Raw genomic sequence first — 20,063 nt, 5'->3', positions numbered from 1 at the left:
TCCTATTCCCATCCTGCGTTCTTTGCCACCATGTAAGCTTGGCCATGCAGTCCAAAGGCGAGTGTGCCGGCCCCTCCACACACCGATGAGTATCATTCATACCTATCCATGCATCCCAAGGCCCAGATGGCGAGGTTCGCTGTCAGTTACCCTTCCCCCGTGTAGTTCAAGGGATAGATCGATAGGTAGGTGCTCAGCACGCCTCACCCATCTGTGTCTCAAAAGAGCGGGGCATTTGCAGCCATCCAGCATGATGCGGCACAGTGCAGTTGCCCTTGGGGGCGAGCGGGATTCACGTGCCTCTGCCCTGGTGGTCTTTACAGCAATCGTTCAGATGACGGTCCAGCTCTCATACTTCTGCTTTGTACAGTTCAGATTTCTTTTACATCTACCTAGTCTTGCAGCAGCACAACATAGCAGCCAAAAATGTCGTCTCCATTTCACTTGGCGCTGCCTCCAATGGCACCCGCAGTGCCTCTTGCCCGTGTGCCGGGTCCAAAGCTGCAACATTTCACACCTACGGGCCAAGCCAACATAGAGTTCATCGAGTTCGTTGGTGCAGGGAACGACCGGACTACAAAGTCTGGAAGGTCAGCAGCGACGGTCATGGTCCATATGCCCTCAAGATGGTGCGTGCAAATCGATCATTCAACGTCCTGGTGAGCCTCACACTGACTGTCTGCAGTTCCTGTTCCGTACGTGGGAGACACTGTCCGAAACCAGTGGCAAATATGCTGCTAGCCTTGCAAAGCCCGAGTTTTATGTGGATTACTTAACGCCTTTCAGCTGCGAATGCCGGGCGTACGGCAGGTCGAAGCAAGAAGGCCGGGAGGATCTTGCAGTGAAGAGCCACGGATATCTCTACCGACACGCGAACAGGAAACCGAGGTCACGGAGGCCATGGGAGTGGATGACGAACAGCTGGATGAGCCTGACAGTTACTTGGAACGGCAAAAAAAATTTGGTGTCAGTCTGAGCAACACAGGAGTCATCCGATCTACGCCATCGTCAAAGATTTTGTTTCCCCAGGGGTCAAGCACTTCACCCAGTCGCAAGTATCACACTTGTGGAGCGACGTGGAAGCGCTTCACAGAATTGGAATTCTCGTCAGGGACCTGCACGTTCGCAACTACATGGATGGGAAGCTGGTGGACTTCAGCCGAGCATGGACGATGTACCATACCTGCCTCGACAGAAACCCCGACACATTTAACTGGTTGAGAGTGGAGAATGCTCGAGAGCTATTAGAAGGCATCTCCTCTTGGCTGGAAAACACACCTCTCGACTTGCCGGTCGAGATTCCACCGGTTTTGAAGCGCTGTGTGGGATGGTACGGCGGTGACGGCGAAATTGGGGCCGATCCCAGCAAATACGACTGGCAGAAATGGGGGGACAATTTGGACATGGCAAAAGACTTTTTTGAGGAGGATCTTTATGGCCCGGCAAGCGAGGAGGAATCATCCTAGGAGGTACTTATGTGGCGTACATACTGGTAGATTTTAGAAGGTATCATGATAGTCTTGATCGAATACCCAAGATGCCTAGTCCAGAAGTGGTTGTGTTTAATAATGGCGCCTGGTGCTTTTTAGTGCTGTTCATTTTGTGGACACTGTGCATGATGCAGGACTTTTGCTGGCACAGCTGGCACAGCTGGCCGATTCCAGAACTTCTCATCCAACATGGGACTGCTCTCTATAATCCGGCCTTCGCTCCCATAGCAGAAGCGACCTTCTCTGACACGATTTCTGGCCCCAAATGGACCCAGCGAAGCTTCCAGTTCATGCCCTCAACGATCACCACCGCCATCTCCTAATCCGAGCCATTTCACGTGTTCTCGTAACTGATATCGCTGAGACTACATTCGCACAGATCCTCGATGGACTTCCGACGGCTGAGGTCGGCGATGACTGCTCAGATGGTGAGCTTCCAGATGACCATCCCTTGCGCGAAAAACATCGCCAACTTTGTCCTGGCGTGCTGGACACGGTACGCCAGTTTCGCGACTCATTCCGGCCTGAAACCTTAGAAATCGACGCAGAAGTTCTACACTCCTATCAAACTTCGCTGCCCGGCTCTCGAGCATTTAAGACTCGCCTGGTAGAGCTTGTTGCCATCCTACTACACCAAGCAGGCGTAATGTTCTTCAAGCTCGACACAAGTCTTCACAAACACGATGCCATCACTGAGTGGGCGCCTCCAAAAGACGATGACCTATACTGGCGTTTCTACCCAAAAGGCCCTTTCCCAACACTTTTCAGACATCCTTGGTATGTCGACCATGACCAGTATCCCGACGGTGTAGCCGATATGGTTGGTTACCGGGCTGAGGCAAGAATTTGGGGGGGTGTTGTGCTGTTTGACCGACGCTCCTCTGATGACACACCAGAGGCCGACGAACACGCGATATATCTCCATCCAAACAGGGATCTCGTGACTTACCGAATTTGCCGCCTCCTCGAGGACCAGAAGCGTGCCCTTCTCGCCTTCCTGACCGCGGACACTCCGGAAGAGTGTCCGCTACCCATCCTTCCAACAGATGAAAATACTCATCGAGTCGATCCGGAGGAACCGCTAGGCTTGACAGGCATCTATCGCAACATTTGGGAGCGCAAAGATCTTCTCATTGATGGGCCGGATAGTAGGAACAGAGCTTCGCAAGACTTTCTGAATTTCCCTACCCGTGCCGATCAACTGGCGGCAAAAAGACGATTACGCTTACGCCGGCAGAGAGAGGCTGAGCTTATGGCTTCATATGACCGTGGGGACGTCGAGGAAAGGCCAGAAACCTTTGACTGAGGAAAGGATGGGCGCCTTCAATAGTGGCCACTTCAACTCAAGGTACTTCTAAACGATCGCATTCATTTGGATCTATCAGCAGCTCAGGCTCGGTAGTCAGTCGTGCGACGTATTGATCGGATAGGTTCTGCAATTTGCATCAATGGTGGCTTCGAATTACGTCGCCTCAATCCACGATGATCCACGTCATGCATGGGAATGGAGTTTCCCAAGTCAGTGATGTTCTGCCAAGGCCCCAGTATATGCAGTCAGCCATCCAAAGCGAGGTCATAGCCAATGAACCAATCGTGTAGGATATCCGCTTTAACCGCCGCCTCACACTTGCGTGGGGCAGTGTTGGCACCAGATGAGGCTCAACACTGCTGAAGAAATTGACATGTCTCAGGCTCCATCCGGCTCGTTACGTTCATTCATAAATGGAACCTTAGACGACCACATCATTTCGCCTCCTCTACTCCCTCGATTCAAATCAGTTCGCAGTTATGGCCAATATGTTTGCGGACCCCGAAATAGTCAAGCTCTGGAACGAAGCAGTCGCTGCACACCGCGAAAAAACCAAAGTCGACTTGGAGAGCACGGCCAACAAGGAGAAAACCACCATCTTTGTTTCCTTTTGGAACAGCCTTCGACCAAAGAAGACATCATCACTGGTTTCTACAAAGGGCACCAAGCACCAAGATCACGACGACGACGAAAAGCCCATCAAACCCGAGCAACAGCAAGTCGACGAGTTGGTCGACAAACTCACAGCCGAACATGAGCAATTCCAGTCGCTTCGCAATGATGGCGGGAAGATCGACAAGATTCGGCATGGCCTGGGGAAATTTGCCTCGGCCATGGCTGGCGTCGGTCCGGTCCTTGAAAGGCTTGCCGAAGACACGCCCGCAGCGATAGTTGCCGTCGCATTTACACACATCATGACCTCCTTCACCGAGGTGTCAGCCGATCTTGACCTCATACAAAATCTTTTCGTGATAATGAGGTCCTTTGCCGAGAGACTAGGCCTCCTTAAGAGAGTGCCGGAGGAGCAGCGGTTCCGCAACTTGATCCTCAAGACTTTCACCCACATGCTGGAGTTCTGCACCCGAGCCCACATGCGCCTCAAGAAGGACCAGTACCGAGTCAAAGAATGGGCGAAGGCTCTGTTCCGAGGACAAGACAATGAGCTCAAAGAAGCCTATGACCGAGTCGTCACAGCCATTGACGACATGGGTTCCGCCATCGTCGCCCAGACTTTGGCTTCGGTGCTTGAATTTGAGGACAAGACCGAGAGGATGCTGCAGCGGGGCTTCTCCCGGATGGACAGTGGTTTCAGAAGGGTAAACAGCGGTCTATCTGTAGTCCTGAGCAACCAGCGCTACGAGTCGCAGCGCGGACAGAGGCGAGACGAGGAGCAACGCGGTTTCCGAGAAGAGATCCGCCAGCACAATGATAGAATCTTCAACATTCTGGTGGGAAAGAACGCCAAGTCGACTGGCAGCTCCGATGCTAGGAGATACAACTCCCTCGCCATCATTACAAAATCATTATTTACTGGCGCCGAAGAGCTAATCCAGCAAAGATGGGTGAAAATGGAGAGAGAGTTCGTCAAGAATACATTTGCTTGGTTCAATGACGACTTTGAGAAATTGAAGACCATGGACGGCGGCGTGTGGTACATTGGTGGAGAGTCCGGCATGGGAAAAAGCTTCTTCTCTTTTGCTATCTACTCCCGTCTCGCCCTGGAGTTCGAGAACGACCCGTTCACATCTGTGGCGTCATTCATCTTCGATGAGAACTTTGAGAAACTGGAAAGAGTGGATAATGTGCTTTACTTCTGTTCAGCCCAGATCGCCTCAACGGACAACAGCTATCGCCAGCACATTCAGAGCTTGGTTGACGACGACGAGAAGGGAGAGTGGAAGAAGGATGCCTGGGACAAGTTGTACGGCTCAACATTCGCCAAAACCGCTGCAAAAGGCAGGCGGCTTTACCTCGTCTTGGACGGAATCGACCAACTGGAGAACGATCAGCTTAGTCGTCTTTCCCGCTACATCAAACAAGCCGCAGGATTGCGTATCACCTTTGTGATTTCCGGTACCCGGGATTTGAAGAGACGCCTTCCCAGAGTCGACCACACAATCACGCTAGATCAAGCGGTCTTGTCTGGTGACTTCAAACTGCTGACACAGTCCCGTGTCGAGCTGTACCCAGGGCTTGTGGGACTTCGATCCTCCCTCAAACGCAAGCTCTGCTCGGCGATGGAAATGTCTGCCGACTCATTCTTCTACGTCAACTACATGCTTCGGCAACTCAACACCATGAAGATTGCGTCTTTGATAGAAAGCTCGCTCAGGCCAGTTGCGCTTCCCAAGAATACCGATGCTATCTACCATCAACTATTTCAGGAATGTGAGCAATACTACACAAACATCAACGAGAAGAAGGCGTTGGGCTATCTTTTTACCTGGCTTGCGTACTCGTACGATCGTGTGAGCCTTGATGCTGCGCAGAAACTTGTCGACTTGGTACTCGTTGCTGTGCTCGGCGACAGGAAGCTTCATTTGGACATCAAGACTGAGATCTTGGGAAGATTAGCAAAGTGAGTTTTAACCCAGACTCTTTACACAGCCAAAGCTAACACGTTTGATGTTCAGAATTCTCTCCTTCTCAGAACCCGAGGATAACACCCTGTACCCTGAAAGTCCTGACGTCGACGACGACAACAATGAAGGTATCCCCCGTTTTCCCAACAGAAAAGAAACCACCGTACCGGAAGTGTTGGTAAGCTTCCAACAGCACTCACTGCGAGACTATTTTATTAGACGTCATGATCCCGCAACGAGCAGTGACTTGCAGCCCACAGAGCACCAGGCGCGCATCATGATGTTCAAACTAACCACAACCATACTCACCACTCCAAAGGCGGCACAAAACCCATCCCTTGTCTCCGTGGCAACGAAATACGCCTTTTATCACCTAGTCGAAGCACAGCCCTTGAGCTCACCTGAGGAAGTCAAGGCAGTGGCTGAGGACCTATACGCTCTTCTCGGCTGCGGTGATGGTGCATTGAGAACAATCGAAGGCCAATTCGAGTTTCAGCAAGACTCGGAAGATGTTGAGGACTTTTGCAGCATCTTTGGCTTCACGAGGGATGAAGTTAACGAGGTCCTCGTTGCCCTCTTGGCGATTGGCTCACAAGTGTCTAAACTACCAGCCCAACATCAGTTGTCTGAGAAGGAGTCACACTGGGTCAGTTCCACTTTGAGGAACAGCGACTCAATCTTCATCACAGTTGCTATGGGCCATGTGCGGAACTGGTTGGACAGCGACAAGACTGTTACTTCCAGTAAAGCTTTTGCGGGGTTCCGCTTTGCGCATGTGGCTCTCTGTTCGCTCACGGCACCGGCTCTCCGAAGCCTGATCCAAGGGCCGCAACTAAAGCTGAAAAGAGGAGAGATTGACTCGGGGGTCAACATATGGCCGGATGAAGACTTTGAGGCAGTGGCGACTATCGGCCGTTATCCGCAACCACTTGGTCCACAAGAATACAAACAAATCTCCAAGGCCCTTCACTACGATCTCCGCAACATGGGCGCACAGAGGGCGGCAGAGAAAGGCCTTAAACTGGCCAAAGATTCTCGCGACATCTTCGACCTCCGCTATCGCATCGCTCGTGCCAGGTTCGATGAATGGGTGTATCCTGAACACGAAAGCAGCGGCCCGGGGGTGACACCGGAAGCTGTTCTGGCCGCTTGGAACCTCTGTCTCAGTGATATCCCGCCTGTTGATCCAAAAGACCAACCTTTTAAGAACATGCTCAACGCAGCCTATCAAATGAAGGCACGCGTAGAAAGCACCCTGGACGCTCACCACCGAGATGCGCTCGCCTCCATGCAGATGGCAGCCACTTTCCAAACCACCGAGTCTTGCACGCGCGTGTTTGAAGAACTCGTCGTGGCCTTCGGTGATAAGAAGCTCTACGCTGAGATTATCCAGCTTCTCAAGGCTCTCTCAGAATGGTCCAACCCTCTCACCATCCGCTGCACAGATGTAACACACCGCCATATCCACCGCGCCGCCATGGCCACCGACGAAAAGTCTTTTGTCCGGAAGCTCTACGTCGAAGCCGCCTCTTCAGATACCTTAGCCGAAGACACGTCAACAGAGGAATCTGACATCCGAATCTGGCTCTCCCTGTTTGACCGCTTCGTCATGAACGAGCCGCGCAAGGCCCAGAACCAGCTGCTCAAGCTTGTCCAGAACCCGCCCAGCAAGATCTCGTTCTTTGCCTCAGAAAGGGCGGCAAGACATCTGGCAGACATCTACCTCGAGGAGTTCCGCATATCCCGCAGCTTGTCCTACAAGTTAGGTGTCCTGACGGACATGGAGAGCACGGTCGTCCAAATGCTCAAAGACAGGCTGGGTCTGGAGTTCAAGCCCAAGCTTTCCAAGACGAGCACCATTGTATTGGCAGTCATGCGCCGCAAGGTTGGGCCGGCGGAGCAGTTCTACAATGATCTCAACGATAGCTTTGAGGCGTGCTGCCAGGCTCTGACTGATGGAACTGAGGTCAATGACGCCCCTAGTTTGAGGCTGCTGGCAAAGGTGCTTTCGGTGTTGGTGCTACCGCCACCAGGCAGAATCGGAGAGAGCCTGTTGAAGGAGGACGCGCAGATTGCGTTGAGCTGCCAGTTTTACTTGCTGCCTTCTGCCGGTGGAGTTAGTACTGAGCGGCCGTCGCAGCAGCAAGTTACGAAAGTCGACAGGGCGCTGTCATCAAAGAGGATAACGTCACCAAAGGGAACAAACTCGTCCAGGAGGATGGACTCGCCGAAGCGGACGGTCTCGCCGGCCAAGGCTACTGTTCCGGTGCAAAAGCCAGAGGGGAAATACGCATTCAACAAGTCTGCGGGCTTGGAGTGCGCCATGTGCAGCAAGATCCTGACCGACTTTTCACAGGGGAAGGTTTACACGTGTGTTTACTGCACCAATGTGGATTTGTGTGAGGAATGCTACCGGGTGAGGGAGAACCACTACGACACCACGGGGATTCTCGAGAATGGTGATGTTATCTCGCCCTCGGCAGTTGGTGTGAACGGCAAGGCGGGAGTAATTGCAAAGAGGCCAGTGAACGACTATGTCGAGGTCTGTCCTTGGGGCCATATGCTGGTTGAGTCACCTGTGAAGGGGTGGAAGGGTGTGCGTAAGGATGGCGTGTTGGAGTATGGTGGGGAGGAGATCAAATTTAGTGATTGGCTGGAAGGGTTAAAAGGACGGTGGGAGAGGGCCTGGTGGCGGTATTGGAGGGAGGTTGAACAGTGAGCGATACACACGACTCTCAAGGGGTTGACAATGCGGGCTTGTGGGGCCAGCTACTCGTTGAGCCCCTGTACCCCTGAATCTCTAACACTATTGCTTTGGCCAGGATTTGTTGCATGTTAACAGAGCCACTATTTTGACAGTTATGAGCCCAATATTCTACCAATGAAAATAAGAACTGAATCTCCGTTCGCTTGAAGCCTTTTGGAATGTGTGCTGTGTTGCCTTACACCTATAGGTACCTGGAAAAAGCACAGAGTGACGTCATCCATTTCGTCCAATCTTGCTTGTTGAACCACATCATACTGGTAGACTTTCCCGTCAGTTGCTGGACTGTTGACCGTATCAGCCATTATGGACTCGTCCAAACCACAATACTCGCTCCGCCGAGTCGGCCACCCCTTCACCAAGGACTACCAGGTCTATTTTGAGCGCAATGCCGACAAAATCGCTGTTTCTCCATTCCATGACATCCCACTGCATCACGATGAAGCCCGGAACGTGTTCAATATGGTGGTTGAAGTGCCAAGATGGACGAATGCCAAGTTTGAGGTAACCCTTTGATCACAATGACCAAGACATCCACAACCACGATGCTGACGAAAATTCAATCCAGATATCAAGAGGCAAGAGCATGAACCCCATCACACAAGACACGTTGGATGGAAACCCACGATTCACGAGAAGTTGCTTTCCTTACAAAGGGTACATATGGAACTATGGTGCTCTTCCTCAGGTTTGCCACTCATGGTCCTCTGCGAGTGCAGGGCTGACAACCCAAGGTAGACATGGGAAGACCCGCACTACACAGACCCCGACACTGATGCCAAGGGTGATAATGATCCCATCGACGCCTGTGAGATCGGCCGTGCGATAGCGAAAACTGGAGACGTCAAACAAGTGAAGATTCTTGGAGTCCTAGGCCTGCTGGATGAAGGCGAAACAGACTGGAAGCTGATTGTTATCGATGTGACTGACCCGTTGGCCGACAAATTGCACGACATTAGCGACGTAGAGAAGCATCTGCCGGGACTGTTGGATGCGACAAGAGACTGGTTCAGGATCTACATGGTTCCTAATGGGTACCCTCCGAATGAATATGCGTTGGAGGGCAAGTTCATGGACAAGGCCTACGCCCTCAAGGTTGTGAAGGAGTGCAGTGAGGCGTGGAGAAGATTGGTGCATGGGAAGGTTGAGAAGGGGGGTATCTCACTGTGAGTTTCTCTGTTTCACCGTGGATGCACAGCATTGACACATTTTTCAGACACAACACAACTCTGTCAGGCACACCTGGAAAGTTGGATCCCAAGGATGTCGGTTTGCCGACTGATGAGAATCTCTCTCCTGCGCCGGTTCCGCAAGAATTGGAGGAGTGGTTCTATGTTGACCGAGAAAGACTTGAAGATGACAAGAAACTCGTGCATGGGGATGATAGCTTGTGCATTACATTGGACCTGGCATAGAGTATGCAAGAGCCGGTGGGGGGGGGGGGTTAGCTACCTGGCTAGTTCTGTTATTCCTGATTCAAGCTTGGCAGTGACGTCACCAATGCAGTTCATGTTTGCAGCACTTCAGCATTTGCTTCCACTTGCACTCCGCTGCAGCTGTCGACTGCCTGTGCATCAATTAGCCAGTCAATCTCGGAACTCGGCTCACTCAATGGCATGTTTCATACCTGCTTCGAGTGCTTGCCTTGGTACCCAGCCCAGTGACGACACCCGTGTCACCAACACCTTGGAATCTACCTATTCCAACTCATTTATTGTTCTCATTTATTTTCCTTCTCAGTTGAACTACCTACTCAACGCTAGTATCAGTCTACCGTTGACAACTACCTACAAATGGACGAGTTTGAAGAACGCGGCCCCCGCCGCGCCCATGGCGGTCCATACACATCCAAACACCCAGTCCCGACCATTAGAGGATACCGTGAACACCGTGCTGAGATCAAGCAGCGCCAGGAGCAGGCCGCTGCCAACGAAATCGAGGCCATTCCCACAGGTGACAACAATCCAGACGACCCAGACGACAACACGACCCATCCAGCCGCCGGTGGCATCGACTCAGCAAACGGCAATACTGATTTGAAGTCCAAAGGCAAGCGAGCCTATCAATCCATCAAAACCATCGCCAAAGATGAGGATCAAAACAGTGACAAGCAAACGCCCTACCGGTCAGTCAATCGACACACCATCCCACAAGACGAAAGAGAGGCACTCAAACAGCAATCAGATGCCGATGAAACTTCCGGCCAAGAGACAGCAACTGACGGGGATGACGAGCTGGAAACTGATCCAAAGGAAAAGTCCGCAACAGAAACCGCGGCTGCGACTATCTCACCGAAAGAAAAGCGCAAAGCGATGAAGAAGGCACACAAGGGGAAGAAGCGAAGAAAGGGAAGAAAGGTTACCGATCCGGTGACGCATTTACCGGTGGTGATTCACGACATGACGGACGGGGATTTGAAAGCCGTGGGGTCGGACTCAGGGGTGTCGGGGTTATCAAGTGATGATGAGGGTGGAGATGAGGAGCTGATGCAGGGACTGTTCCCGCCGCCGGACTTGAAGCACACGAAGAAGGAGTTGGGTAGGGTATACAGGAAGGCGGTGAGTGTCTACGGCATCGCCATTGGGGTGATTCTCGGGTTGGTGGTGTTAGGCCTAGGGTGGGGAGCGGTCCTTGAACAACGACAGAACTGGACACAGTCCGCTTTCATCACAGCAACCGCCGTCATTGCAGTCACAGCTCTTGCTACCATCGGACTCGCGCAAGGTCTCTCATTCTGGATCTCGAAGAAAGTCGACCAAATTCTAGAAGATCAAGTTTGGGACGCGGATCGAGAACAAGAGATGTCGCTAAACAACAGATCATCCGATAATCTACCCGAGTCTGTTGCCTGGCTCAACTCGCTGCTCGGTTCCATTTGGCCACTCATCAACCCCGACCTATTTGCCTCCCTGGTCGATACACTGGAAGATGTCATGCAAGCCTCCCTCCCCAGAGTCATCAGGATGGTGAGTGTGGATGACATCGGTCAAGGCAGCGAAGGTGTGCGCATCTTGGGTGTCAAATGGCTGCCCACGGCCAAAGCAGCCGAGTCAGTGAGCCATGACGATGGGGATGGAGAAGAAGAAATGGAAGCCGAGGAAGGGGATTTTGTCAACTTGGAACTGGCATTTGCATACCGGGCGCAGAAGTCGGGGAAGACGATCAAGTCCAAGGCGAAAAACGCCCACCTGTACCTCAAATTCTACCTGCCTGGTGGGCTGGCTGTGCCTGTTTGGGTGGAACTGAAGGGGTTGGTGGGTGTGATGAGGTTCAGGCTGCAGCTTACCCCTGATCCGCCATTCTTTGAGCTCTGCACTCTCACCTTCTTGGGGCAACCCAGGGCGGACATCTCTTGTGTACCGCTGTCGAAGCACAGTCTCAACCTTATGAACGTGCCCTTGATCTCGGGATTCGTGCAGTCGGCTATGGATGCAGCATTGGCGGAATACGTTGCTCCCAAGTCACTGACGCTGAACCTCAAGGACATGCTTGTCGGGGACGATTTCAAGAAGGATACCGTCTCCAGGGGCGTCGTGGCGGTGCATATCGATCGGGCCAGGGGGTTCAAAGAGGGTGATAGTGGCTTGGGTCTTATCAAGCCCGGGTCCAGCGATTCGTATGTCTCGGTTTCTTGGGGAAAGTTTGGGAAGCCGGTTGGTTCGACGCGAATCATCAAGAGCGACCAATCGCCAAACTGGAACGAGTGGATATTTGTGCTGGTATCGCCAGATGAGATCAACGCGGAGGAAACACTCAGGATTCAGCTCTGGGACTCGGACAAGCATACCGCCGATGACGATTTGGGAAAGGTGGAAGTGACTCTGAAGGAGTTGATGCACGGCCAAGACACGAGAAATAAGATGTGTGAGAGGGAGGATGACCTGCACGCGGACGATCCTGACGAGAAGCTGCCGGGGCAGTTGAAGTGGTCGGTGGGGTACTTTTCCAAGGCACATATCCAACAGTGCCAACTTGACCGACAAACCGTCGACCCATCGATTCGGACCGTTGAGGATCTGAAGAAGAAAACCAAGGAGCAGACAAAGCACAAGCTGAGAGAGGCGCTTGACGCCAGCTCAAAAGAAGAAACGGACGAACTAGCCCAGCAAGAGGTACAGGATCTGAAAGAGATGGAGGATATGATGATCATCTCTGCTCCTCCCCCACAAGGATATCCGAGCGGAATCTTGAGTATCCAGATTCACAACATCACGGGGCTGGAGGTGGCCAAGCTCAACCGCGACCGTTCGACCGATTCAAATTCGGGCGGAAACCAGATTGAGGAAGAAGGGGAGGCTGGGGACGGGGATGCACCCGACGGCTACTGCACCATCATCCTCAACCATGTCCAGGTGTACAAGACCAGAACGAAGCCTAAAAATGCGCATCCCTTCTTCAACGCCGGAACGGAGCGGTTTATCAGGGACTGGAAGACTGCCGAGGTTATGATCTCTGTCAGAGATAGCCGAGAAGGGGAGAGCGATCCTCTTTTGGGAGTGGTGTACCTGCCATTGCGAAAGGTCTTTGCCGACAGGAGCCAAGTCATGGGAACATGGCCTCTTGCGGGTGGGATCGGCTATGGCCGTGTCAGGGTCAGCATGGTCTGGAGGAGCGTGAAGCTGAACATGGTCAAGGAAATTGGGACCGGATGGGAGTATGGGACTCTGGAGGTCAAAGCACCCATCAAGCCTGCGGGTGGTTTGGATCAGGAGCTCATGAAGAAGTGGAACAAAATAAAGATCAAGACCAAGATTGGAAAGGAAAAGATGCACTTCTCTTCAGAAATTGACGCGTGGAGACCCAAGAGACAGAGCAAGGAGAATGTCTTTGTCGGCGTTTCGAACCGATATGCAACTTCGTTAGTGCTTGAGTTCAAGGATAAGAGCAAGGTTATGGGAGAGGATGCCGTTGCCTTGGCTGTCTTGTGGCTGGGAGACATCCCCGATGAGGAGGAGACGACTGTCAGGCTCAAAGTCTGGAAGGGCGGTAAAAAGCAGCTGAAGCGGGCAAGGGCGTGTGCCGATTATGAAGGACTGGAGGACGGCGAAGAGCCTTTCAGTGAAGTGGAGCTGACGGTCAGGTTGTGGAGAGGACTGAGCGGTTATCACAAGCATATTGGAGGAAAGTCAAGCAACAAATCATCATGTATCAGGAGCGTGCTGGAAGTCTTGGACACGGTGAATGACGAGAAGATGATTGACTATTATGATGACTCAGAGTCAGGGTCTGATTCCTCCTCAGACTCAGAGTCATCTTCCAGCTCAGATTCGGACTTTGGGGAAGACGGCGGTCAGGGTACACCACGAAAGGGAGATCCAAATGAGGAAGCTGAGAAGCGAAAGATGCTTCGCAAGGCGGGCCAGGATAGTACGACTGAGTACTCTTCAGAAGAAGACGGACAGTCGGGAAATGGAAACCCCATCAAGCCTGTCAAGAAGGCAAAAACAAAGATCAAGAAGCGAGCGTCATCGTTGGTGGATGGAAAGGACGGCAGCGATGATGATGGGAAACGGGGGCCGATTTCTCAGCTGCAGGACTACAAGAGGCATCACAAGCAGCTTCACCGCAAACACAGAGGTGTCATGCAGTGGAAGGCCGCTAGGTCGGTGGGTTGGATGGCGGACAAGGTCAAGGATGGGAAGAGCAAAGTTCAGGGGCTCGTGCATCATAGTGATAAGGAGCAGGGGATTGAGACCGAGGTGTAGGTACCTAGTTGCTAGCAGCTTTGGGACTCCGTATATCTTAATCAAATGGAGAGAATTGTCTATTTACATTCTCTGTCACAAAGCATCAGCGCGAATAATATGACTGTGATGGAACGGCACGGTTCGTAATTGATTTAGCCAAAGAAGCGGTCATTCACTTATCGGCGGTTCTCTCCAATCTTTCTCCTCAAGATCGCTGCTGCAGCCTTCATAAACCCTCTGCCCAAGGTACAAGAACAAAATATGTGTTGATCTTCCAGTTTTGAGACGTCATAGCCGTGCTCCAAAATCCTCACAAAAAGGTTTGACGATCCAGTATCCAACCAAGACTTGAGAGCTCCCATCGGGAATGTACGAGATAGCCAAGGGTCTCCTTCGTTTGCTCGGCGGTATGTTAGTAGCTCCAGCTGAATGGCTCCCCAGATCAGTTCCGGGGGTGACACAATAACGGTACTACGCAGTCCGGACTGCATCATATTATCTCCCAATCCCCGGGCCAGAGTGATGCCCCGAAGCCGAGCGTGGCTCTTCGTCACTGTCAGGTGGTGGTGTCCGTTGTGTTGAGAGCCTGCTGATATTCCTATCCCTTATCTGAAGAATACGCCTGATGCATAGCCACCCAGTCCTACATTCGGGTGACCACTTCGCCACCAAAGACTGAGGAACCTGTGCCATCAATCCATAGGCATCAAGTAACTCATGGTAGCATCGCCCAGGCTTGGCGGTCCCCAAAATGTCGCGGATTAACACGGTTTGAAACCTAGCTTAGGATAGTCGATGACCCTATTTCGAAGCTGCAGAGTTCCGAACCGGCGGTCAGGTTCGCATTACGAGAGAATAAATGGTTGTGTAAATAGATTCAAGCTTGTTCAATACACAGCAGAGCAAGCAAGAGGAACAAATATACAAAGTCTACCCCCTTCGGCCAAATGTAGCAGTGATAGTCCCGCTGTTGACTCCCACTTGCTGGCCACTATTATTGTTTCCAAAGGTGATTGTGGTTCCCTGGTCTGCTCGGGCATTTGCGGCTGCTGTCTGGATCACGAAGAGCAGTTCCTCAAACAGCATGCGCGATTCATGCAGTGCTTTCTTTTCCATCGCAACCTGCTTCGTCGCGCGCTCGCCTGATCGGCGTCCGTTTCACCCTCGCCCGGCTCTGCTAGGGTAAGCGCTACCAGCTGAGCACTAACTTCGGCCGACTGATCGTTTGTCGCTGTGATTGCATTGTTAACCGCCGTCTCCTTCGTCGATATTATCGTCTTGATCTCTTCGGCCGCTTGAGCCTGCTGCAGGGAGCTGTGTCTAGGACTCATTAGTGCCTATCCGTCTGGGCCTGAACTTTCACCTACAAGGTTGCAATGCTCGTTACAGAGGTCAGCGTGATGTTGCATTGCTGAAGCTGCTTCGATATGGATTTGATGTGGTCCTGTCTGAAGATGCCCAGAGTTGCGCGGTCTCGCCAGGAGAGCGTTCCATCTGTGCTGTGCCGGGTCCAGCGATCGAGAGAGGTCTTGAACCTTTCGCAGGAAGTTTTGCAGGAAGTTATCGTAGCTTTCGACTGGGTAGTAATAGCATCGCCCAGGGATTCCCACTGCGAGTCCGTCACAGCCCCCAACGAGTCAAGAGCAAGTTCCACTGATTGGAGATTGTTGGTGAGCGCCTTCACGGTATTAGGTGCGTCGGCAATGTTCTGCAGGTCCTCTACCAAGAGTCGCACGCAGTGCAGCGTTGGTGCGACAATACCCACGACGCCGGCTGTGATACTGAGAGGATCCATATTGGAGTTCTGAGGATTAACATGTCAACCAAGCTGCCTCGTTGATGCTTACAGAGTGGAAGAAAGCTGAAACCACTGAAGATTAGGCTTGAGTCGCTTAATATATACTAAGTAAAAAAGTGAAAGACTGGGAAAAATTGGGCGCGTTGGGCATCACGAGCTGGGTTGAGCAGCTTTAGACTTGCATGAAGGCGGTCGAGATGCAGCTTCTGGCTTGACTCTGATTTGCGGAACGGTTTTGTGGAGGCAGTGCAGTGTCAAGTTTTGTCTGGACTTGCGACCGGCAGGGGGATCAATCTCTGTAGAGAGCAGGTCGGACCAACCAAACCGACTGCAAATTCCCTTTTACAGTTGAGGCTGAGTAATGCGGCAATACGCCCGCCAATGACCGGCATCGAATGCTATGAGAAGAAGAATTGCCAAGTAACTCTGCAAATATAAAAAATGCCCACTTCCGATCTTCGCCTCCATCCACGAGGTTACAAAACACACAAATGGCCCGATCTTGACGCTACTTACCTCATCGTAAAACCCAAGTTTTCTCTACGCTTCCGCCACGCTGACGAGCTCCGGATAGAAAGTGCAATGTCAGACAGTTATCGTTTCGGCGACTATAACAATGGTTCCCAGGTGGGGACTAACAGGGGGACGATCTACAATACTTTCCCGCAGACGCCAGGTAAGATTACCAGAGCGCTGTGAGAGTCGAGGGGTGCACCGCTAACTTCCCCAGAAAGATCAGAAACCCCACCGCGGCCATTCGCGACCATCCCCTTCTCCCGCGATCCCGATTTTGTCAACCGCGGAGACATTCTCGAGCAAATCGACCGGCGATGTTCCGAGCCCGCCGCTCGTGTGGCCCTCGTAGGCTTGGGCGGTATCGGCAAGTCGCAGCTGGCCATCGAGTTCGCTCACCGGATCACTGAAAAGCAGCCGGACATATGGGTATTCTGGGTCCACGCTGGAGTGTATGAGCGCGTCGAGGATGGCTTCAGGACGATTGCCAATACCGTCAAGCTGGCCGGCCGGAACGAGCCCAAGGCCAACATCCCACAGCTTGTGTACAGCTGGCTGTCCAACGAACGGAACGGCAGATGGATCATGATCCTTGACAGCGCTGACGACCGCGATGTGTTCGACAAGGCGAATATTGCCCACGGCACGACCAGCGGCAATGAGCGCGAGAGGCGGCCGTTTGCGACATACCTACCGCAGAGCCAAAATGGATCGATTATTGTCACAACACGTAACAGGGAGTTAGCATTCAGACTGACCGGGCGCCGTCAAAATATGATCGAAATCGGACCGATGGCGCAGACAGATGCCCTCGCACTCCTGGAGAAGAAGCTAGGATCGCCCGCGGATCTAGATGTGGCGGCCGATCTCGTACAGGCGCTCGACCTCGTTCCGTTGGCCATTAGCCAGGCTGCCGCCTACATACAGGCAAGGGCGCCGCGGAGCTCGCCCGAGAAGTACCTAGCTGAGTTCCGGAAGAGTGAGCATAGAAAGAGCAGTCTTTTACAGTACGATGCTGGGGACCTACGACGGGATGGAGGCGCATCGAACGCGGTTCTTACCACATGGCAAATATCTTTTGACTACATCCGGTCTAAGCGGCCGTCTGCGGCGGATCTCTTGTCACTTATGAGCTTTTTCGACCGGCAAGGTATCCCTGGTTGGGTTTTAAAACCTCGTAGAGTTACTAAGGAGGATATTCCAGGACGGCGTATAGACGAGGACGGAGATACAGACTTTGATAGCGGCAGAAGTGCTACAGATGGTGCCGTAGATGATGACATGGATGGTGACACAGATAGTGACCTCACGGATGATAGTGCAGATACCACTGATGATGGATTCGAAGATGATGTGGCGATGCTGAGAGACTACTGCCTCATAGCGACGACTGAGATGGACGAGTTTGAGATGCACGGGCTTGTGCAGTTCTCAACGAGGAAGTGGCTGGAACAATGGGGGCAGCAGGAGACATTCAAACAGAAGTTTATCGAGCGAATGGCAGCGTCATTCCCAACTGGAAACTACAAGAACTGGGCGACTTGTCGAAATCTCTTCGCACACGTTCAAGTGGCCGTCGCTTACCAACCCAGCGACGATAGGAACGACCTATGGGCGACACTTTTGTATAATGGGGGTTGGTTTGCATGGTCGCAAGGGAGATACGAGGTGGCACAGCGGATGGTGGGCAAAGCGAGACGAGCCCGCGAGAATAGACTGGGAAAAGAGGATACGGCGAGTCTAGATAGTATGTCACTGTTTGCTCTGATCCTTTTGGACCGAGGCCAGTGGGAGGAGGCCGAGAAGCTGGAGGTGCAGGTGATGGAGACGAGCAAGACCAAGCTTGGGGCCGATCACCCTTCTACGCTAATGAGCATGGCCAACTTAGCGTCGACATACAGGAACCAGGGCCGGTGGGAGGAGGCCGAGAAGCTGGAGGTGCAGGTGATGGAGACGAGCAAGACCAAGCTTGGGGCCGATCACCCAGATACGCTGACGAGCATGGCCAACCTAGCGTCGACATATTGGTACCAGGGCCGGTGGGAGGAGGCCGAGAAGCTGGAGGTGCAGGTGATGGAGACGAGCAAGACCAAGCTTGGGGCCGATCACCCTTCTACGCTAATGAGCATGGCCAACTTAGCGTCGACATACAGGAACCAGGGCCGGTGGGAGGAGGCCGAGAAGCTGGAGGTGCAGGTGATGGAGACGAGCAAGACCAAGCTTGGGGCCGATCACCCAGATACGCTGACGAGCATGGCCAACCTAGCGTCGACATATTGGTACCAGGGCCGGTGGGAGGAGGCCGAGAAGCTGGAGGTGCAGGTGATGGAGACGAGCAAGACCAAGCTTGGGGCCGATCACCCTTCTACGCTAATGAGCATGGCCAACTTAGCGTCGACATACAGGAACCAGGGCCGGTGGGAGGAGGCCGAGAAGCTGGAGGTGCAGGTGATGGAGACGAGTAAGATCAAGCTTGGGGCCGATCACCCAGATACGTTGACGAGCATGGCCAACCTAGCGTCGACATTTTGGAACCAGGGCCGGTGGGAGGAGGCCGAGAAGCTGGAGGTGCAGGTGATGGAGACGAGCAAGACCAAGCTTGGGGCCGATCACCCAAATACGCTGACGAGCATGGCCAACCTAGCGTCGACATTTTGGAACCAGGGCCGGTGGGAGGAGGCCGAGAAGCTGGAGGTGCAGGTGATGGAGACGAGCAAGACCAAGCTTGGGGCCGATCACCCATATACGCTGTCGAGCATGGCCAACCTCGCTTTTACTTGGAAAAGCCAAGGTCGACACTCGACCGCCTTAGCACTAATGAAGGACTGTGCCCAGGCTCGGCAGCGACGACTTGGTGCAGAGCATTCAGACACCCTGTCGTCTTTGGCCACCGTCACCAAGTGGGGTAACTAGAACATGTTTCTTAGTTTCGTTTTTATGGTCTACTGTATCTGGATAATGTACTTTGACTTTTGCTTTTGTGATACGAGTGTACAACTATGCAGCTACCGAGTCGTTATTATATGCACATTTCAATGGCTACATTCTTTGTCATTTACGCAACTGGTAAATACCGAAAGAGGCAGTGCTTTTGTCATCGACCGTCCCAGTTGCTCAATTTTGAAGCTGGGGTGTAGCTGTGCAAAGTGAGCTGTGACGAACCCCTGTACAGAACCTCTGAAAGGGATACTGGTTGAAGGTAACTTCTGACAATTGGTTCGGTGCAGCTCAACAGTGCACAACAAGATGTCTCAATGTAAACACAAGATACCGTGAACACAATCTGAATTGCATACTGCGGAACTGTCTATCTACACCAGCCAGTTCCTCCGTATATATAGACCCTATGCCAAGCCTGGCACTGTCCTGGATCGGTAGACTCGACCATCGATCCTATCGATACTGTCCCTTTTGGGATTGACTCTTCTGGATCGATCCTCGATCCCAATGATCCTGTTCTGATTGGTCCTTGTTCCTGTACTAATGATTGGTCCGCGGTGCGCCCCGCGCCCCACCAAGTGTCAAGCCGTGACACCCTTCGAGAAACCACTATCTATTTCGTCCACCAATCCGCAAAGGATTTCTTGCTAAGAGAAGCAGCTCATAGGGTTTTTCCTTCCGGGATAAAAAATCTTAGAATGGTGTCGCTGAGAGCACTGTAACTACAGGGGTCTCAGGAGGGTGAAGCAATTACCCAAGAACTTGGCGAGTGTCGGACTGTGCTGCTAAGTACGACGACGTGGTTGTCGAAGGAAGAAAGTGCAACAGGTATTACCTGCAAATACAGAGAGTAGTGAACTGAGATGTTGTAGTCTCATATATAAGATACTGTAAATGATCAATCTTATTGACTGACTTGACTCATTATTTTCTTTAGGAAAGAAAGAAGCAGGAAAACTATTGCAATTGGAAGAGGGCTC

At 52.4% G+C, this 20,063-nt stretch overlaps 7 protein-coding genes across 7 annotated transcripts; 6 read left to right on the top strand and 1 right to left on the bottom strand.

The window, feature by feature from the left end:
• Positions 1-426: 426 nt before the first annotated feature.
• Positions 427-1,466, top strand: QC762_311070 (uncharacterized protein; the record flags this gene model as incomplete). Its single annotated transcript, XM_062889402.1, is given in 4 exon segments — positions 427-548; positions 563-629; positions 686-937; positions 972-1,466. The coding sequence occupies 4 exon segments, from the start codon at positions 427-429 to the stop codon at positions 1,464-1,466; spliced, it is 936 nt and encodes a 311-aa protein (XP_062745323.1).
• Positions 1,467-1,755: 289 nt separating this feature from the next.
• Positions 1,756-2,796, top strand: QC762_311060 (uncharacterized protein; the record flags this gene model as incomplete). The annotated part of the gene is made up of 1 exon (XM_062889401.1): positions 1,756-2,796. One exon carries the CDS (start codon positions 1,756-1,758, stop codon positions 2,794-2,796), a length of 1,041 nt encoding a protein of 346 aa, XP_062745322.1.
• A 482-nt stretch (positions 2,797-3,278) lies between these two features.
• Positions 3,279-8,100, top strand: QC762_311050 (uncharacterized protein; the record flags this gene model as incomplete). Its single annotated transcript, XM_062889400.1, has 2 exons — positions 3,279-5,377; positions 5,433-8,100. The coding sequence occupies 2 exons, from the start codon at positions 3,279-3,281 to the stop codon at positions 8,098-8,100; spliced, it is 4,767 nt and encodes a 1,588-aa protein (XP_062745321.1).
• A 351-nt stretch (positions 8,101-8,451) lies between these two features.
• Positions 8,452-9,560, top strand: QC762_311040 (uncharacterized protein; the record flags this gene model as incomplete). The annotated part of the gene is made up of 4 exons (XM_062889399.1): positions 8,452-8,649; positions 8,714-8,833; positions 8,884-9,311; positions 9,362-9,560. The coding sequence occupies 4 exons, from the start codon at positions 8,452-8,454 to the stop codon at positions 9,558-9,560; spliced, it is 945 nt and encodes a 314-aa protein (XP_062745320.1).
• A 378-nt stretch (positions 9,561-9,938) lies between these two features.
• Positions 9,939-13,850, top strand: QC762_311030 (uncharacterized protein; the record flags this gene model as incomplete). The annotated part of the gene is made up of 1 exon (XM_062889398.1): positions 9,939-13,850. The coding sequence occupies one exon, from the start codon at positions 9,939-9,941 to the stop codon at positions 13,848-13,850; it is 3,912 nt and encodes a 1,303-aa protein (XP_062745319.1).
• An 809-nt stretch (positions 13,851-14,659) lies between these two features.
• On the bottom strand, positions 14,660-15,950 carry QC762_0059410 (uncharacterized protein). Its single transcript, XM_062883580.1, has 2 exons — positions 15,200-15,950; positions 14,660-15,152 (listed from the first exon to the last, which is right to left on the bottom strand). Exons 1-2 carry the CDS (start codon positions 15,625-15,627, stop codon positions 14,891-14,893), a joined length of 690 nt encoding a protein of 229 aa, XP_062745318.1. The 5' UTR covers positions 15,628-15,950; the 3' UTR covers positions 14,660-14,890.
• A 70-nt stretch (positions 15,951-16,020) lies between these two features.
• Positions 16,021-19,224, top strand: QC762_0059400 (uncharacterized protein). The gene is made up of 3 exons (XM_062883579.1): positions 16,021-16,306; positions 16,370-17,961; positions 18,088-19,224. Exons 1-3 carry the CDS (start codon positions 16,072-16,074, stop codon positions 19,054-19,056), a joined length of 2,796 nt encoding a protein of 931 aa, XP_062745317.1. The 5' UTR covers positions 16,021-16,071; the 3' UTR covers positions 19,057-19,224.
• Positions 19,225-20,063: the final 839 nt, after the last annotated feature.

This window comes from Podospora pseudocomata, chromosome 3, assembly GCF_035222375.1.
Source record: "Podospora pseudocomata strain CBS 415.72m chromosome 3, whole genome shotgun sequence".
Taxonomy (NCBI): Eukaryota; Fungi; Ascomycota; class Sordariomycetes; order Sordariales; family Podosporaceae; genus Podospora; species Podospora pseudocomata.
This window is presented reverse-complemented; position numbering and strand designations above follow the sequence as displayed.